This window comes from Ambystoma mexicanum, chromosome 6p (genome assembly GCF_040938575.1).
Source record: "Ambystoma mexicanum isolate Mex_15411 chromosome 6p, UKY_AmexF1_1, whole genome shotgun sequence".
Lineage (NCBI taxonomy): Eukaryota > Metazoa > Chordata > Amphibia > Caudata > Ambystomatidae > Ambystoma > Ambystoma mexicanum.
Genome location: NC_090935.1, coordinates 384,907,683 through 384,927,892, shown reverse-complemented (window position 1 = coordinate 384,927,892; position 20,210 = coordinate 384,907,683). Strand labels below are relative to the sequence as shown.

General features: G+C 44.3%; 1 protein-coding gene across 2 annotated transcripts in view; it reads left to right on the top strand.

Annotated features, from left to right (window-relative positions):
* RICTOR (RPTOR independent companion of MTOR complex 2) overlaps positions 1 to 20,210 on the top strand; it is a 1,615,046-nt gene that overhangs the window by 432,044 nt on the left and 1,162,792 nt on the right. For both annotated transcript variants that reach the window (XM_069627164.1, XM_069627163.1), the window contains exon 14: positions 17,635 to 17,701. In XM_069627164.1, the coding sequence (XP_069483265.1) occupies positions 17,635 to 17,701 (67 nt within the window). The remainder of the gene's footprint in view (positions 1 to 17,634; positions 17,702 to 20,210) is intronic.

Sequence of the window (20,210 nt, the reverse complement as noted above, 5' to 3'; positions counted from 1 at the left end):
GAGTCGCCCCTCGAATCGTCAGTCGAAAGCCCAGTAGATTTCGACTTCCGGGGCTTGGACACCTTACCGACAGAAAGCTTCTTCTTACGCTCCCGCAAGGCCTTCGAAGTTAACGACTGGCAATCGTCTCAATCGTCCGTGGCGTGGTCCTCACCGAGGCACCCGAGGCAGGCGTTGTGCGGGTCCGTCGGCGACATCTTGGAACCGCATTCCCGACACTTCTTGAAACCCGGTCGTGGGTTAGAAGAAGACGAAGACATCATGAAAATCTTCACAAACAAACGGGTTCGAAGAACCGATAGAATAACTCAGAAGAACCGAGGTGCGCCGAGATCTCCGAAGCGAACACGTTCGTGGAAAAAAACAGATCTGAGGCTACGGGCGTTGTGCGTCCTACTTATAACATCTGGTGATGTCGGCTCAACGGAGGCCCTCGAGGACAGCATATCGACGTCATCGACGCAGGACGCAGATACCTAAAATGTTCCGAAGCAGCACAGCTGTGGTCTGTCATAGATATGGAATACGGAGCACCCAATCCCCTCGAATAAGCTTTGACTGCTCATCCATTTACCTTAATTGGGGTTTTGGCAAGCCTCTGAGTTCCCTGTTCCCTAGACCTAGGGTAGCCTCCTTGTTAGGGAGAATTTTCATTTATGTGCCAATTCCCCTTAATATTAGACTTTTTTTCATTTTCAAGGTACTGTGGGGCTTGGGGTATTATCTTTTTGCCATTTAGGGTGCTGCTCATCTTTTGGCGTGCAATATTACCCAACACCAAGTTGATCTCAACTTACCTGCATTGTCCTTACAGCTTGTGCTTTCTAAAGGTGACTCCTCTTGAGTTGCTGTGATTTCTCTTTTGAACACTGGCTATTTCCGAACTTTGACTTTGTCCATTGACTTTGGATGTCCTGGCTCCATAGAGGCCTCCTTCTGAACCTATTGGCTTTGGCAGAGCTTGTTCCCTTACAGGTCTTATATGTTGAACACTTTAATGCTGGGATAATAGACTGCCTGCATACCTTTGGGAGAATCTAACAGTTCTTATAACCTACCAGTCTGTTCTGATCTATCCCTAACCTTTCCTTCCTTTAAACAATGAATATTGCAAAGGTGATTATATATATATATATATATATATATATATATATATATATATATATATATATATATATATATATATATATATATATATATATATATATATATATATATATATATATATATATATATATATATATATTATACTGACCTCAAATGATGTCATCTTTGGGTGTTGTAACATTTGTATCATATGAATGAATTACTCACTTGCTTTATTGTTCACTTTTTGAATTGAATCTTTTGGGATTAATGTTATAGCTAACTACTGCTTTTTAAAGAATGCTTTAAATATCTTTGTGTATGAATAAATTACTGTATTACTTTAAGTGTGTAAATGTTTAATTGGATACTTGTATTTACTGGTTTGATTGCACAGCTCTACAGCTCACATTACCCCTCTTAAAATAAGCCTGGCTGCTCAGTCACACTACCAACTTGTGTAGTACAGAAAAGGCGAGTTGCCTAATACCAAGGAGATAAGTCTTGTGTAGTCTCACACCAGTTGGACTGGACTAATTCGTACCTAACACTCCTAAAATCTGTCCACCAAGCCACATTCTAGAAATCCATCTTAACACTCAGGAATCAGTGTGCAGGGGTAACTTTATTTGTGGGTTGGGTCATGATAGGATAGGTACTGGGCACCGATTCTGTTAGCAGAGTACCAGAAGGTGAGTCCCAGAAGGTGGCCTGATCCAGGAAAAGGAAGGATGACCGTCACATGACTCAGGAAGAGGAGGGAACAGCAGCAGTGACTAGAAGCACACGGGTCACCCTTTATGGCAGCCCATTGGGATCAAAGGACTTGTAGGCAGCACAGAGACCCTGGCGAGGAGTAGCTGCACATTTAGGATGTCCCACAAGTGAGCAAAAAGTTGGTTTCGCAGCTGCAAGCCACTCTGGTTCCTATCAGGCAGTAGGGGCTCACTTCAGAAAACTATAGATTCTGGGAGGCATCAGGATGGTAACCAGGGGCTGCAGGCATGAATCTACCACCACATGATGCTGAGAGAAAGGCAAGGAAGAGGTTGAGATATCATTACCATTCAAAGAAAATCAGAGTAGCTCAGCAAGATGATCAGGATTTCAGCCAGTCTAGCAGGAACATGATCCTCGGTCGTCCCATTTCTGAATCTGCCTCCTAGGTAAGCTAAGCCCAATACAATCTTTAGAATGGCCAGGATTTGACAAAGGTAAACACATGCAGAGGTTTAGCCTTGCCCACCAACCCACAGCTGTACACCTTCCACAGCTTTGGCAGCCATCAATGTGGATTGGGCTGAATAGGAGATTCTCATCCAGTCTAAACTGAACACACAAGTGCCTTCATCGGTGCTGCAAATAGCTTCAATAGTAATTACTCAGGGTGCAAACAATAAAAGACCACAAAACAAAATGGAAATGTTTTAAGACTTTTAAAATGCATCCATAGTGGCTGCCGCCATTTTAAATCAAAGTGACTACCAAAATGGTAAAAAGGCTATTGGCTGTTGGTGCCAAAAATGCAGCTGCTGCTAGCCACTTCCTAAACATACTTTCTGTGTTGGGGAAATTTACACAGGGACAAAATGGGGTGCCCATGAGCTACAAAGGCCAGCGCACCATAAAGAAGTTGCAGTTATAGATGGTCTTCAGTAGAAGTCCCTGCGGGCAAAAGGCAAGTCAGAAAAGTCAATAATCCAGCAAACGTGTTAGGGGACTATTCGAGTTAGCAGAAATGAAATTCTCAGTTAGCATTTGTAAGGCATGTTGGGTAACATTTTTATATCCGTGATAAATCTTCCTGACCTGTGTCAACCCCAGGACTTTTTGCTGGACTTTGTGATTATTTTTCCCTTATCCCTAGGTGAGTGGGAATCTTTTCCCTCCTCTCACCTAGTCTTGTACTCTCTTTATCAGTGAATGTTTTATGTCTCTATATAGTTTGATTGGAGTTGTAGTTTCCTATAACTTTGGATGACTGTAAAGTACTATGGCAGAACACAGCATTTTAAATGTAGTGGCTTCCTTTTTAATGCTCTTATTATTTCTTGGGTCAACTAATGTTCCCAAGTAGTAGAGTGGGATTCACATCCTCTTCACATGGATTTTAGTGAGCCAGAACACACCAGTTTATTTGGAGTGCTGTGGGATATAATGTATTCCCTTTCTTACTTACCTGGTAACATTTCTGCTACAATTGCAAGTTTACTTTAATGGCTGTTGGCAGGGAAACTACTTTTATGACTTTTAGTCATTATTACTAGCAGGCGGTCAAATCAGCCTCTGTAATGCACAGGAGGGTCACCATTCTGCTAGAATGGTGGCCTGCTTCTTTTTTTGCCATTTCCCATTTGCTTCTTTTTTCATAGGTCATCTTCTGCCATTCTAGGTTGGTATGACTCCGGTTGAAGTTTTGTCTGTGGCTGGAATCCTTTGTATTTCCCTGCAGAGGCTCCAGAGTGTCTGAGAAGTCGGGAAGCGTGGGAGGAGTCCACAACTCTGCATCCCTTTGTCTTTCACCTTGCCTGAAAGGAATCCGTTCCCACTGGGGGGCTGGCTGCCCAGATTGGACTGCCAGACTACCCCTTTCTGTAAACTGCAGGGAGAGTTTGCAGAAGTTGTGCTGTAGTTCCTGATAAAGACTCAGATTCTTGAAGCTGCTGATAAGTCGGCCACTGGAGTTGAATCTAAAGAGGAACATGAAGAATTTCCAGCAACTGAGACCCTGGTGTGTAACCGGAGCCTGATGCAACCCTTCCTTCCAATCGACTTGGGGGGGTGTGGGGGGAGAGATCCCAAATGCAACGACTCTTACCCAGAGGCTGGTGAGATCCACTAGGCCAAAAAGACCTGCAAAACGAGCCATCCCTCGACATGCTCTGACCTTCCTGGGCTGCAAAACGCCAATACCAGGGGACCTTGAGACCGAGTGCAGTGCATGGTTTTCCAAAGTATGGATCCTGCTGAAACTTTGGTGGACACTGCTGGCCTTCCAGAGGCATTAGGGCACAAAAAGCAAGAAGAACATGAAGATGAAGATGGAAAGGGCAAGAAAGCCACCACAGAAGAGGACCAGAAAGGCACATTTTTCAAAAAGAAGAGTTTTCATTTTCTTTCTAAAACTCAATAGATTTACATCCAACCGCAGTTGTTTACGGGGTTCATTCCACCTGTTAGTAGCTTGCACAGCAAAAGCTCTGCCCAGGTCAGATGGTCTTTTACACTGTGGCACCAGCAAGTACGCCCCGTTGCTCGACCTTGTTTTTGCCTCGAACAGTATGCCACAAGACCCGCTTTCAGGTACCCTGGTGCATTACCATAAAGCAATGTATGGGTCAGGGTCAGCGCTTTAAACTGAATGCATGCTTTCATAGGCAGCCAGTGTAGACTCCTTCTCTGTGCTGAAATAGGCTCATGCCTAGGGACGTTCTTTATGATCCGCACATCGTCTTTTTGTAGCACTTGCAGGTGTCTGTCCGTTGGTGCTTAGTCCATCCATGAGCGTGTCACAAAATTCTAATCTAGGTGCTATGAGTGCGCGCAGCAGTGTAGCACAGTTATCATTGGAGACATATGGCTTAATTAATCTTAGAAGTCTGAGAAAATATTGAAAATGCAGATTAATCTGTTGCTGGAAGCCTCCTCTGGCGACTGCTGCCGCAAGGTCCCACCCAGTGTTCATTGCTTCAGTCTCCAGACCAAGAATCCAGGGACTGGGTCCTGTGCTGCTACATCCTGAAGGCATCCACACAGAAGCTCTTTTTCGCTAATAAGGTTTTGCGTTGGCTTGGGTAATACTTACCATAAGCATTGTGTGAATCCTGTGAGGCTGAGTGGGTGATTTGTGTGGTTGTGTGTTTTCCCATACCATTCACCCAAGCCTAATGCTAGAACACACAGAAGGAGCCTTCTGTGAATTCCCTGAACACTTTAAACTAAATCTGAAGCTAGTACTTGTTGAAGATGATATCCTCTGGAACTCTTACTTTCCTGTACCTGAACCCTATCCTGACCTGTGAAGGCATGCGTCCCCAGCCAGCACGATCCTCCCCGCAATGAGAGACAATGAAGGACTCTCCCAAATCGGGAATAAAGCCAACACAGAGTGCGGGTGAGCTTAAATGGGAGTTTATCAATCAGAATAGGGCATGCAAAGAACTCTGCAAACTCCGAGAGCGCTCTGTCTGACAATAGCAAAGACAGGCGTATATATTTACAAAAAACGTCATAAGAACCTACATACTATAGGGGGCGCAAGTTCGATGGGATTGGGCGGCGATGACTAACTATAGGTGCTGCTGCGATGCGGTTGGCTTTGGCTGGAAGACGTCACTGGTCAGCCTCGTGGGTTGGGCTGGGCCTGGCAGGTTGGCTGAGTTCATCCGGGCGGTGTTGTTGTGCCATCGCGGCCAGTGTCAGAGATGAATGTCTTTTCCTGACTTATTTGCCCTAGGCCACGCACACCGCAGTCATTCAGTCATTGCAATATTATCTTCTTTAGTAAATCTTCCAATAGGTTATTCTACAGGTTAATGCAACACAGGAGGAATGCACCTTGTGAGGGGTCTGATGGTAATATGTCAGGACATGGTTACCAGTGTCCTGTTGACCGGGGCCATGGGTCGAGGTGCTAAGCTTCAGGGCCTGGGACGAGCGGTACAGGTCTTTTCTGTCTTGTTAGAAGTTGTTATGGATGTGCCGCTGTGTGTTGTCAAAGTGTTGGGTGTCCTGATTGCACAGGGCCATAAGTTTAAGATGATCCGGTGGGTTGTGGGGTTTACGAGAGGGCGCCTTTGGAAGTGTGTGTTCAGGCAGAGGTTTACTGCTGTGCTGTAAATAATGCAGGTGGCGGGCCGCGGCCTTGGGTGCTGCAGCGGGGGCTACAAATCTTTGAAGCGGCTCCAGTCTGGTTGGGGGAGGTGGAGCAGCGCGGCGCGGGCCTCTGCTCTCATGTTTGGCAGTCTTCGCAGGGTGGGAGGGGGAATGGCCTTGCACATATTCACAAAGGTATCTCCCTCGTGTGTTGCCGACTTTAGGTAAAAACATCACAAACATTTGAACACTCTATAATACTTATTCAAATCACTTTAAAATATGCATTTCAACTTTGCTGGATGTGTCTCGATTATATCCAGTCTGGGCACCTTATTCGTACACTATGTTTTAACAACTACAGTATTTAGTTATATGCATATACATTTGCAGTAAGTGAGGTAGTAGCGAGGTTGGTGGAGTACATAGAAAGTAACCCGCCACTGTATGTGACGGTGGTGGTACATAAGGGGCTTTAGACATACACACATGACAAGTGCATTCTCGCGCATCCTGCACATGTGCCCTCCGTATGGTTACATTCGTCTTCTCTTGTACTCTAGCAGCATTAGTTCGGTTATGGCGCAAAACCATGGAGTGTAGGTTTCCCAGTGATACACGTAACAAATAGATCCCTGGAACGCTCCTTCATTACTAGTACCCAACTGCAATGGTGTGGGCTCGCCATTGCTTATATCATGGAAGCGTGCTTTCTTATGTTTATATTTTACAGGTTTTTGTAATATAAGAGATTTTGTGGAGAAAAACATACTTTGCAAGTGTTCTTGGCATTCATATGTAGAGACTTTCTGCCATCTGATGACCATTTTACTGTTCTTTCCATTGCCCAGGCCTGCTGGCCGGGTCATGCTGGGAGCGATGATACACTGCGGAAGGTGAACTGTTACAATGTTAGTGTATTACGCTAGCTCATGTCCGTCTTGTTCGTGGGAACGGGCTCACAGCGGATCTGCCAGGGTGCTGCGGCGACAGGGATAATTGAAACTCTCTAAGGGTGGGGGCCGCGCTACAGTGCGCTGAGCTCACACCATCTTTGATGGACAAAATGGTTTCTGGGCCTAGCTAAATTCAATACGTGTGGGCAATGTCTTCAGCAGGTGAACCCTCCACCACCTGGGCCCGGGTGGTCTGAGGGGACTCCCAATGAGCCATTGCCCTCACCTGGGGAGGGGATGCAGGCAAGGGGGGTCTTTTGGACCACTCCTCCCCTACACCTGCCTACAGCTGGCTCCTAGACCACTAAGGTCCCTCTACTGCCCCTGAGATCGCTTGTGCTTTGAACTAGGAAAGGACTATGTTAGATAATGTGTCTGTCTTGAAAATATTATCGGTGTTAAAGTACCTACTTGTAAATGAGTTAGGGGTGTAACTGTATCTCTGAAATAGAATAGGTTACACAGAGTTAGAAAAGATATTCCTTTTTAGTTGCTCCTTTAAAAAGTATATAAGTTACTTACTTTGAATAGGGTTCCACTCGTCTTAAAAGTAATAGTGTTGGTACTGTTTTATTCAGAACTGAATGAGTGTAAAAGCTTACCAATACAGTTTAAGTTCTCCTGAAAGTGTACCATTGTGTTTTGCTTTCCCTGATCTGTCTGGTGCATTTCTAAAACGGTCTTGTAGTCAATACTTACCTATTAATTGCTGACTGCCCTTTTTAAAACTGTATTAGGTTAATTACCTTGAAATACATTGTGTCTTTCTAAAAGTGTATAACTGGGTTCGAGTACTTAAGCATAAGAATTCCTACTCACATAAGAATTGCATAACACACTTCTGAAAAGTATCATTGGTTAAACTGTCCACTCCTATGCTTAGAAATAGTGTAATTGTTTAAATACCAATAGGTTATACTCACCTTGAATAGCTACTGGGCTGTGCTTCCCCTGAACTGCTCTAGAACGGTTTATGGTCTTTCATCGAATGCCATTCTTTGTTTTTCTTCTTTTTATGGGGGGTTTTTCTACCCTTTAAAATGCACCTGAACAAAAATTAACCCTTTACCCCCCAAAAATATGCATTAGATGGACATCTTTTAGATGAATAAATTTAGATGGAATGGCATTACATGCAATGGCATTCGATGCAGTGACCAGATACCCTCTAGAAGACTTCTAAAATTGTTTACTGTATTACCTATTCTTGAGAAGCTTAGGCCTCTAGGTAATATATAAGTTAAGTTACTTCCTTGCAACTGTGTTCTTAAAATTGACATTGGTCCGGTAACTGTTTGCATTCTCGATAGAAGAAAGTTACATGGGTTGCGAGAGATGCTTGTAACCAACGTTGATATTACTAAGTGACTCTGAAAGTGAATAACCCTATCTTGAGAAGTGCTTCTTTATTCCAGAGGGCCATTTTCACCTTGAAAGTATCCACTGAGTTCACGTCGATGACCAGGAGCACATTATGTGACTAAGCCCGTTGGGAGGGTAACCTCTCTAAAATCCTGCCAATCATGTAAGCAGAACCCACTGTGGCGAGGCAGAAGACCACATGTCAGGGGGCCGGAGTAGATTATATGCAGCCAATTGATCAAGATGCCGTAGGGTAATGTTGGTATGTAAATAGGGGATAGTCAATGAGGGTGGGGGACGAGCACTGTATACTGTGTGTGTCATGAGCGACGGTGATGTGTTTTATAATGACCTGTTTGCTTTGAACTGTCCCAGAGAGTTCTGTGGCATTTGGGTTCTACGGCACCCTCTGTTACCCTTTACTTTTTGTAGATAAACCTTGATATCTTTGCAAGTGGTGCACCAAGCCTTTTTCCTCTGAGGATTGTGTAACCAATGTTATGTTAGAGGTTTTTTATATACCTCTCATCACCACCTGTGATATCCCCTGGTGCTCTGGCAGATCTTTAAGGCAAGATGGTGAGGGGGAAAATGGGTGGAGGTTAGTGGAACTGAGCGGGAGAAAAGAGCAAGCGATCTGTGATGTGCTGTTGATAGCTTCAGTTCGGTTCACACCTTGTGCTGAGCTTAAGTGTGATTTTCAGTGGGTAGCCGTCTTATGCTGTTGTGCAGGGCTATGTGTGGTTTGTTTTGTTGTAGCGGTGTAGTTAAGTGCTTGTGGTTTGTTGTGCTGTAGATATGGTTATTTTTGGTTCAGAGTTTGACAGGCGCATGCAGAGGGGTGAGTTTTTTGGTTGGCAAGTGGCATCACTATCTAGATGCGACGCATGCTAACCTTCATAATTCTTCCTAGATGTGATGCATGCTAATCTCCGCAATTCTATCTAGGTGCGATTCATGCTAATCTGCATAATTCTATCACCATTAAACTGCCCAAAATACCAACTGTGGCCAACGCAATTGGTTTAGTGCCAAGTACGGTCTTCTTAAAGATTGAGGCTCGATTCACGGGCTGCCTTACACAAATAGGTTAAATGCTGACTAAGACTTATGAGCGTAAATGGGTTGAATGCTTGGAAAGTAGGTAATCAGAGAGGTGGGGTAGTTAATGCAATACAGTGATGGCTGTACCCCTACCATGACAGAACCGGTGTCAGAGGCGGCCGTCAGGAGGCGGTGTGGCTTGACATGGCTGGATTCGGCCCTATGCTTCTCTCTGGTTGCTGGACTCCCTTGGGTCCTTTACTCTAGCACATTGTGCTAGATGCAGAGAGTCTGAGGCTGTTTTCTTCCTCTTCTCCCGTTCTCAGTGCTTTGCCTTGCTGGTCTTCTACTAATTCTCTGGGAGTGAGCCGTGCAGGCTCCTCTGGGCCCCTGTTTTGGCCTTGTGCCTTTAGATCGACTGCATATACTGTCTAGCACTGCTATCCATGATGATAAAGATACCTGTAGTCTTACGGAAAACGGCATACGGTAAGCGCACTACTGCATACTTGCAGCGTCCCCAAACGCTGCATATTTTTTGGCGAGAGCAGTGACCTGCTTCTACTTTCACCTGAGCTGTCACATACTGGAACAGCATTTTCAGTTTTTACAGTAAACGGTACCTTACATAGGAACTGGGCACTAGTTCTTTGAGTCCTGAACCTATTGTGTTGCGTGAAAGCGTGCAGTAAGCATTCTGCAATAAGTAGGTTTATAATGTCTCTTACTAGGGCCAACACACTTAAAGTAGATCCCAATCGCCAGCTCGATACCTCGTCTTATTGTATCCTTCCGTTTTCAGGATGGTTGGATTCCTTATAGGAGGAATACTCTTCTACCTCCTGAATCCCCTATCTCCACCCGTCAAGAAATAAAAAGTTGTCTGTCTCAAGTTTTGGCACTTAGTGCACGGAGGAGATGATTTCGGGAAATACCAGTTCATCCTCCTAACAATGTTGATAGAGACTATGCCTTAGATGGGAGTTCCCTTCCTGCTCAAATGGAGTTGGGAAGTAAAGAATCCACTGCTCAACCTGATTTGGTGGTGGCACTACCTATGGATGGCGGAATTGAAGCCACGCAGATTCAGCATTGCAGATGATATTGGGAAAGGATGACGTTACTACTGTGGCTGCAGTTACATCCTCGAAGGCGCTGAAAGTGGCAGACAAAGACTTAGCTAATCCTAGGAACTGGCAGCCATTCAAGGAATGTTGGATGAGGGACCTCGCCGTTTGCTCTAATATGACAGAGTTGTGAACTTGGGTTGCTTCATTGGACATACCAGTTCCCATATTACATCCTCATCTGGTGGACAAGTTTTGTGAAAGGGTTGGTGACTATAATCAGGTTCACCAACATAGTCAAATGACCTTGGAAGAACCTGGCCTAGATCCACAGTTGCGGGAATCCTACCTTATCAGGGTTTCGCAGATGTCCAAATCGGGCAGGTTCATGAAAAGGCAGAAACACTCCTGGCCGGTGCATCTCAAATATTTAAACCGCCTGCCTGCCCTGTGAACATGCGGAACACCTCATCTAACTCTATTTCTTAAAAATATTTGAGTAAAGAAAAGGCTCACATGGTAAGAATGGATGACCCTACATTAAGAAGGTTTGCGATGGACCCCAGGAACATCATACTCTCAAATGTGGATAATCCCAAGGATCCGGAATCAAGTGAGTCAGTCAAAAATAAAATCTTGGCTTGGTTTAATCAGAGTGGGCAACTGTATCAGAACTCACGACCTGAAAGTCTTTCGAAGGGTATACATCAACACTTGGTGCTCCGCTGATAACACTGATTGCATTATCATAGGCTGCAGCCATAGTAGCCTGGCTTTTTATTTTTTATTTTTATTTTTTGGACTAAATACAGAAAATTGCAGTGTGTCCTACACCAAATTGAGACTTCTTGTAAATTGATTCCCTGACCCGCTCAAGCTAGTGTAGTACATTTTCTTTATTCCGATTATCCTCCTGGGCATGTTGTTTTTTTTTCTTCTTCTTGGAAATGTGTGTGTTCTTGTTTACTGTATTTTTTGTTGTTTTGCCAGCACGCTATATAATAAATAAGGTAAGTATGCTTTAGTTTATCAGCCGCTGCTGGCTTCACAAGCAAACACGGGCAAACGTGGACTGGAGCTGCCCTTAGGCCAATCGGAGGGTGGTGGGTGGGAAAGTAAGAATGGGAGGGGAGCAACCAGGAAGGCGCTTTAGATGGTGGCAGAGTATTGGGCTTTAAAGGTGTGCTAAGGTGCTGAATAAAAACTTAAAAATTATTGCAAAGTAAATGTTATGGACAGAGTACACAGGAGTTGACTTACCTCTGGTGCAGGCACTGTAAGTGTCTCCCAGCGAGGTAGCAGTTCTGTACACCCTTCAATACAAAAATACAACACCTCTAGGCCTGTGGATGGGGCAGATTTTTAAAAGAATGGAACAGAGTTGCAGAGGCAATTTATCCTCGGCACAGCACACGAGCATGAGAAATGGGAATAAAAACTTGTGTGCTTAAATGAAAGGGAAACCTTTCCGGATCTATCAGCCAGTAAGGCAGGTGGAGGTGGGACCTGGGGGGAGCAGGGGTCGAGGGAAGGCGGCGAGCTCAGCAAGAGACTGCAAACTTGCACGGATGGTGCAGATTTTAAAAAGAATGTAACCGGGCCACAGACGTAACTTACCCTGGGCACAGCACACGAGCATGAAGCAATAGGGTCTACTAACCTTGATTTACTGAATGTAATCTAAAAGTAACTACTGTGGTTTTACTCCCCAAGAATAGCTGAATGCCATTGCAAATTTGTTATAGGTTTGACTCACCTTGACTGCTGATTGCAATCTAAATAAGGTTATACAAGTTTGTAAACTGTAAGTATTGTTGGTTTCTATAATTGTGTTTATACGAGATGTTCTAGTACTTACTTCCCCAAGATTGATCTTGGTCTACTTGTGTTTAAATAAACCCTTTATTTTTACAATACCTAGTGTTTGTGTTTCTTAGTACCTTATGCATTCTACAATTTCATTGTACCAAGCTAAAGTCTTTTCTTCCTCCTAAGAGAAGCCTGGCTGCTCTGTCTATGCTACCGAATGTACTCGGGTGGTACAGCCTTATACTAAGAGTGGAGTTTTGTACTGCCTCAGATATGGTTTTATTAAGCCCTTAGTTGGACTTTAGAAAGATTGTCCTAACAAGGCAGACGGAAGAGAAACAATCCTCTGATGAAAAAAGCTTGGTGCACCTCTTGCAAGGATATCAAGGTTTATTTTTTATAGAAAAAGAAAAAAGGTGATGGAGGGTGCCATAGAACCCAACTGCCGCAAAACTCTCTGGGTTACCTCAAAGCAAATAGGTCAATATTAAACACATCGCTGTCACTCCTGACACACACAGCATACAGTACTGGTCCTCCACCCTCATTGGCTTCCTCACATGTACATACTAACATTCCCCTATAGCATCTTGACTGATTGGCCACAGATAATATACTCCGACCCCCTGACATGTGGTCTTCTGCCTCGCCACCGTGGGTTCTGCTTACATGATTAACGAGTTCTTGTAGAGGTTACCCTCCCCATGGGCCTAATTATGTAATGTTAGCCTGGTTGTCGATATGAGCTCAGTGGACACATTCGAGGTCAAATTTGCCTTCTTGGATAAAGAAGCATTTATCGAGATCCCAGACATGCAGACACCCCCACCATTCCTCAATAGTGCAGAACTGCATTTGTTGCCATCATCCCTTGCACCTTGTAGTACAAATCACAGGACATCTCACTTGGAGCTCCCCCCTTGCCAGTTGCCCCTCCCTGGAGTATCTCCTGGCCCTTTCCAGGACTACACGAATCAGCCAAATTGTGAAGGATTTAGATGTTCAGTGTTTGGGCATCTGGCAGTTCAAATAAGATGACCATAATTCTGGGGGCGCTAGTGCCCTAAATCTGGGCTGGGTTGTTTGACAGCTCAAGATCTCTGCCCCAGCTCCCATGGGCTCCTTCGGGCCGGGTGCAGCCCTGTACACTCTCGGTCATTCCCATTCCTTTCTAGTTTTGCCGGCCTACAACACGCTACAATTTTATTTAATCTACCAGGCCTGAAAGCCTCCTTGTTCAATTCCCTTGCTGGGGAAGGGGATAGGAAAGTGATTCAGCACTGTCATTTTGGGCTGATACTTCAACTGCGGCCTGCGCTAAACTGGGCCTCATTCTAATATGGCGACACTTAGTATTTCCTGCTTATATTGTTCTTCATTGTCTCTTCATAATTATATCCTGGTTCGCTTGGATCTCTCTTGCCCTGACACTGCATCCCGGCTTAGGAGTTGTCTTGAGAATCTTGGTGCCTGGATGATTGGTAACTGGCTAAAACTTAATAGCAAAAAGACTGAGGTTCTTGTGGTCGGCATGGCTAGTCCACTTTCTTTCTGGACTCCAGAATTTTGGCCGATTTCCCTTGGCCCGTTTCCGCTTCCATCACCTTTGGTGAAACATCTGGGGGTGAAGCTCTCATCCTCCCTTTCGATGGTAGAGCAGGTCGGTGTGGTTTGCAAATCTGGCCATTTCAAACTGCGCACCCTGCGGAAGGTTCTTCCCTTCATTTCATGTCATTTCCATGCCCCTGTGGTGGCGGCACTTGTCCTTAGCACGGCCTATTACTGCAACTCACTGTATTTTGGCCAACCATGATACGTGATAAACTGGATCCAGTTGTTTCAGAATGTGGTGGCCAGAGCTATCTTGTGAACCCCCCCTAACACCCCCCCCGGCAAGAGCACATATGTCACCGCTTCTGAGACAGCTGCACTGGCTCCCGATAGAGAAGTGGATCCTGTTCAAATCAATGTGCTTGGTGCATCGGACCTTCTACAAGCTAGGTGCTGAGAACCTCCAGAAAAGATGTGTATTATGTTCCTGCTCGCCCCCTCTGGTCCCAGTTTGCCCTTCTGCTCTCTGTGTCCGACTGTCACGGACCGTTGACTGCGCCTTTTCTGTGGCAGCTGCAAGGGATTGGACTGACTTACCCTGGGCTCTCCGAGCTACTGCCAACCATTTGGCTTTTCATCGGTCTCTGAAAACCCTCCACTTTTAGGTGCTCATCCTGCTCAACCACTTCCTCATCTTTATTGTTTAGCGGCAATATGCCCTCGGGCATATATGCGTTGTACAAATACACATAACATATTATAACATATTCTACTAACACATACACATGCCCTATACTGTTAGGCAGGATCCTGTGCAGATCCCTTGGGGAACACTTCAAAAAGATTAAGACTACAGGAGCAGCAGTAAACCCAATTGGTAGCAGTCTGCACCACCAGATTTACCTGGTAGCTGTGGCTGAGTAGTCAGACTTCTCTCAAGAAGAGTAGGGCAGTATGCAGAGTATACACAATAGGGTCAAGACACAGTAGAGCAATCAAACACTGATCAGAGCTTTGTATAAAAAGTATATAATTATTTATTTAAAACACACTTTAGGCAATACACTAGCACTCTCAATGAAAAGTAATCTAAAACACAGTCAGGTAAATATACACACCTCCCTTGATAACTATCAGACAAGTCAGGGTTAAAGCACAACTATTTGTTAAGACAGAAGTGAGCGCTTAACCTAGATGGCACTCCAATAGTTTAGGTTACAAAGGGGGAGAAAAGGCAGGGCATAAAATAAAACAGTTCCCAACACTTAGGAGTTCAGAGCAAGGGGAGAAAGGCAGGTTATACTGTAGAGCCAAGGTTCATAGGCCAGGCCCACTTTAAATGGAGCAAAGCGAAATGTGCCCAGGATCACGCGGTTTAAAGTGCACTGAAAGTCTTTGCAGAGTGTTCAAAAGAGGTTGGGGTAGGTCAAAAGATATAGTTAGAAGGCCTGGAGCCAACCCAGTTTAGAAGTCAAGGATTTAAGGGTCGCCTTTAGCAATCTGTAGAAAGGGAGGCCAGGCAGGACACAGTACCTTAAAGAGACAGGAAGCTCCAGCGGGGGCAGTTGTTCCTGGCAGTGGTTGAGGTTTGTGGTTCCGACCAGGGGAAGAGAAGATCTCGTCGAGGAGGAAACGTGGAGTCGTTGCACTGCACAGGGATGAAACCAGCCGCAGAGTTCCCGATTAAAAGGTGCGGTCCTTTTATTCGCGGTCAGAAGTGGTGAGCTTGGCTATCTGGCCGCCGGGGTGCTTGGCACGGGCAATTCGACCAAGTGATGTCTTTGTCGAAAAAGGATGAACTGGTTGGTCCTACCAGCTCAAAGGGAGAAGACTCTCCTGCAGAAGATCTTCTCTTGTCGTTGGAAAAGTGGTGAGTTTGTTGCAGCAGGGCTTCACCGGTGGTGTCGTCGGTTGCAGGTGGCTCAGCTTCTTCCCTCTTCGGATTCTTTGGTCCTGTGACGACTTCTGAAGTTCCAGTCCCAAAGGCCCTGCTTTTATGCAGAAAACACCCCATTCATCAGCCTAGCTGTCAATCACACAGCCGGGCGGCTCACCACTGGGCCAATCAGAGTAGAGTGCGACTTGGGTTGCTAAGGCAACGCAGTCCAGGGTGCCAATTCCCCCCCTCCACCCTTCCTGTGGAACCCAGACAGAGTGGCACCATTTGGAGGGCTTCTGTGGAGAAGCCCGCCAAAATAGTGGAACAAAGGGCTCGATCTTGGTCAGAGTTAGAGACGGACACAAACGCCATTTTAGAATCGAGTTCTGGCAAAAAGACCCAACGGGTGATTTAATATTAAATAAATAAACCGGCGGTATCTTTAACATTGCATGAAAAAGTGGTGCGTTTAAAATCAATGGGAAAATCCCATAGAGAAATTTTTCGGAGGAATATTTTGCGTGGTAACCACTGCCACCAGCCAGAAACTCGACGAGAGGGGACAGGACTGTGCCCCCTCGAAAACAGACCCAGGGGCAATCGAATTACCCCTTACCAGTACTTCCACAATATGATGGTTTGTACTGGTTCTGTTCACAATTTTGGACTAGTAAAGCCAATGGTGACTTTACATGCCCTGGGAGGCAGTAGTCAGTCCCAGGGTATGGAGTCTATGTTTGGGGGGTCACTGTGACACCCCTGTGGCACTGCACTGAGGGTGCTGTGCACCACACATGCAGAAAAACAGATGATACCCTATGGATTAAAAAACCCCATAGCCCATAAGCACATAACAAGTCAAGGACATGCCTCAAATCGTGTCTAAGAATGGGAGTAAAAGAGTCTCACTCTTAGCAGGAGAAAAAAACAAACCCCAAAAATCCAGCAAAGCTGCTAGGGCACTCGCTAGGTTTGGGAAATTAGCCTTATCAGAGAATTCTCCCTAACATATACCTGGGCCTACCTAAGGTTCCACAACTTACTACACAAGTGCCCCGCATACTTTGCATGTTACACCCCCCTACAATCGCACGTGTCCATTTCTATGTGCACTTAGTACATTTTCCTCAACCTAAATCGCTTTGGGGGAGGGTAGTGGGGGTGCATGGGAGCTGGACTTGCATCCCAACCCGATTCACCAGTATCCAAGGGCTAACCAAATAAAATGTATCACAGTTCTACCCCACTCATCCCAACGTCGACACCACACCACTCAAGGCCTCCTTTTCCGCCCTTACCCCCTGAATCCCCCCAACTCAACATTCTCTAGCTCTTAGGATTCTTCTTGGGACTAGGGGCACACCTACACGCATGAAGCCCCCAGCCTCCAAAAACATTCCTGTTGCAAATTCCCACCCGGTCTACAGTAGCCCCCCAAGCACCGCCATGGACATAAACCCATGACCTCCGTTAGCCTCAACTACTATTGGCACCTCTCATTTACAGATGGAAAAAGGGAACTTCAGTCCGGCTACAAATATCAATTTATATGCGCTTTCTAGAATGATTAAAAGAATCCAGAATTTGCAGCCTACTTGATGTTGGCTGATCTATCAATCTTGCCCTTCCCTTTTAGGTTCACAGATGTCATATCCTGAAAATGTCTGTTATGGCTACAGATTGGTTCTGAGTCCTTTAAGCATCAGGTTCTGAATGTTGTTTTATATCAACCTAACCTATTTTTTCAATGTCTAATTCTAAAAATTGAAGTGCATTTCCTGAACACTCTAAATAAAAATGTTTGACTTCAAATAGGTTTTTGGCTTCTATGGTAATTCCAGGAAATAACTTTTGAATAGTGCTGTCATTTGTGGACCTGCGATGCACTTTAGAATGTTATACTGCTCTTTAATATCAATTCACTTTCAGCTTTTGATTTGCTTTATCTCCTAGTTGTTATGCGATAGACAAACTGGTACCGTTGTTAAATTACAAATGTATCTTGAACCAAAATCACAATTGTAATATATCATGTCTAAATATTTCTGTGTTGCATATTTTACAGGCCTGATCTCATGGATAATTATTTAGCACTGGTGCTATCTGCATTTATTACAAATGGACTTATGGAGGTAAATTGAGATTGTCTATAGACACTGTTTTTCTATATTGCTTGGGATTACTTATATTTTCCAAGAGACATACATTCACTTTTTGAACGACCACACATTTGTTTCTAAAAGAAAATGCACAATTGTTGAATGTTTCACAGCTGTATTGGTTTATGCCCTTCTAATAACCTTTCGCATGAAATTTCATGAATATGTCTGTTGGACTATTCAAGGTACTACGCAGATAACCTTTTTTTTATGCGATCAAGCAAAGATTGGGTTCTGTTACAAATGATGTGCAGAGAGGAGCACCTTTAGAATCTGCTGGGTAGAATTTCCTTTTTGTGTGCAATTCCCCCCACTTGTGAGTCCCCCAGCACTTTTTGCAGGACTCTTGGATTTTTACCAGTTCTCCTGGTGGGGACCTTTTTTCCACATGCATTCATTCTTTTACTCTACTTTTGGGAACCCTTTTCAACCCTTTTTGTTGACTCTTTTTGGAGTCATGCTTTCCTCCACCCTTTTAAGCATCTGCAATTTATTATTGCAGCACAGTCATTTCTGTGCAGTGTTGCTGGGAGCTCCTTGAGCTGCCCTTTTTATTTTCCTTATGATAACAAATCTTACCAGGAGGATAGTGTGAGAGGATTCAATTCAGCACTACAGCCAAGTCACGCCTAGTCTAGAATACTGGATGAAAACCCTTATTGATATATCTTTATGTCCAGTTCATGCGTTCTGGATGACTACCCCTATATAACACCCCTCTCTTGGAATCCTCCTGACCCCACTGAGCCAAGAAGTAGTTCTGTTTTGCAAGTTAAAAGGTTTAATTGATAATTTAAACAATAGATATATATATAACACTTTTGAATAAATTAATAATTGAATAGCACACTTAATCTGATATGATAAAGATTAACAACGGAGAATCTGGCACTAGCACACCTCTTTATAATCGCTAAGGAGTTGACAAGAAATGGATAAGGTAGCACACTGGTAAGTAGGGACAGAAGAATAATGTGATAGAGAATGCTTCATAGAGTTCAAATGGATGCAATGTTGAATGAAAATGCAATGCAGAAAATACTCAATATGATTTCAACCAAACAATGTAATCACTTTTCTCTGGCAATCCCCTCCCCCTTTATGCAATGCAAGGAAATGGAAGGAAAGCACACAGTTCTCAGAAATGCAATCAACTGTAATTCAGTTCACCCCAGCAAGCTTAGACTACAGATCGGAGTTTTAAACACAGGCCCAAAATGCTTTTATATGTGCTGGCAATGAAGTGAAAAATATGCTAAAATGCTTTTAATTCCCTCTAGAGGTTTAGGTTGAGGATTAGTTGGTTTCAATTAGTTGCAGGCTTACTTTAGCAATGTCCTAGGAATGATTAGCAGGTTAAACGAATTTCTGCAACGGAAGCAAAAACAAACTGCTGTTTTCACACGTGGAGAAATTTGCAAATCGCGGTAAAATTTGCGGGTGCGTCTTTCGCGATTACGGCAAAACTATAGGGGGTAGGAATGCGGTTCTAGGTTCGTAGGAAAGCCACGATTCTAAGCTTTCCGAGGAACCTCTCTAGCACAAACGGTCACGGAGATATGAGCGATTAAATAAAGGTCGTTTTTCAGATTTGAAATTTTAAAGTTCAAAAAGACAAGTGCAGCTTGCAACTAGAAAATGACAGGTGACAGCTTTACAAATGACAGGTGACAGTTAGGAGACAGTTCTACTTAGATTAAAATAGGATTGAATTATATCATTTTAACTAAGAGATTGGTTCTGCACAGTTTGCTAGGTACTCACACTATATTCTTGAATTAAATGGGCCTCGCCACGGATCTGGTCAGGTTTTAGACTGGACTCTGTCTGGTCTCTGCACTTCACAATGATCTGGGTCAGCTCTACTCTGCTGGTCTGGTCTGGGTCTCTGAAGGTTGATGGAGGTAAAGTATGGATTTTCCCGGCAGAGCTTCCAGCTGCAAATGGATTTGAAGGTCCCTATCTGTCCTGTCTGTCTGCTTTTATCTGTTTTTAAAATGGGTGTGTGTGCAGCATCACTAGGCTCTACCCCTCTCCACTTATCATTGGCCAAGCTTTCATTTCTCCCCTGATTGGGGGAGCTAAGTTTTGTCAGAGTGATGTCATTTTACAGCCTGCAGAAAGTCCAGTCCTCCTGTCAACTTGCACACAAATCTAGATTTGAACCAAATACATATTTGCAGAGGTACATATTGTTTTAAAATTACACGCACCCCTCACATATCACAGGAGGTATCCCCTGTTCAAACTCTGCTCTTCCTGGGGGCTTGCATTCAGAAATGGCACATATTTCACTTTTTAACTGATTTTGCAATATCGGACATTAACCCAAATTTACACACATGTGCGCAAGGAGTATGGACATTAGTTGATGAAGTGTCAGATTTTTCACATGCACACATTTTGAGTAATATCCTCTTTTCCGCTAAAACCCCCCTGAACATACCACCGGGTCCTAACACGTCTTAAAATGTGGGCAGAA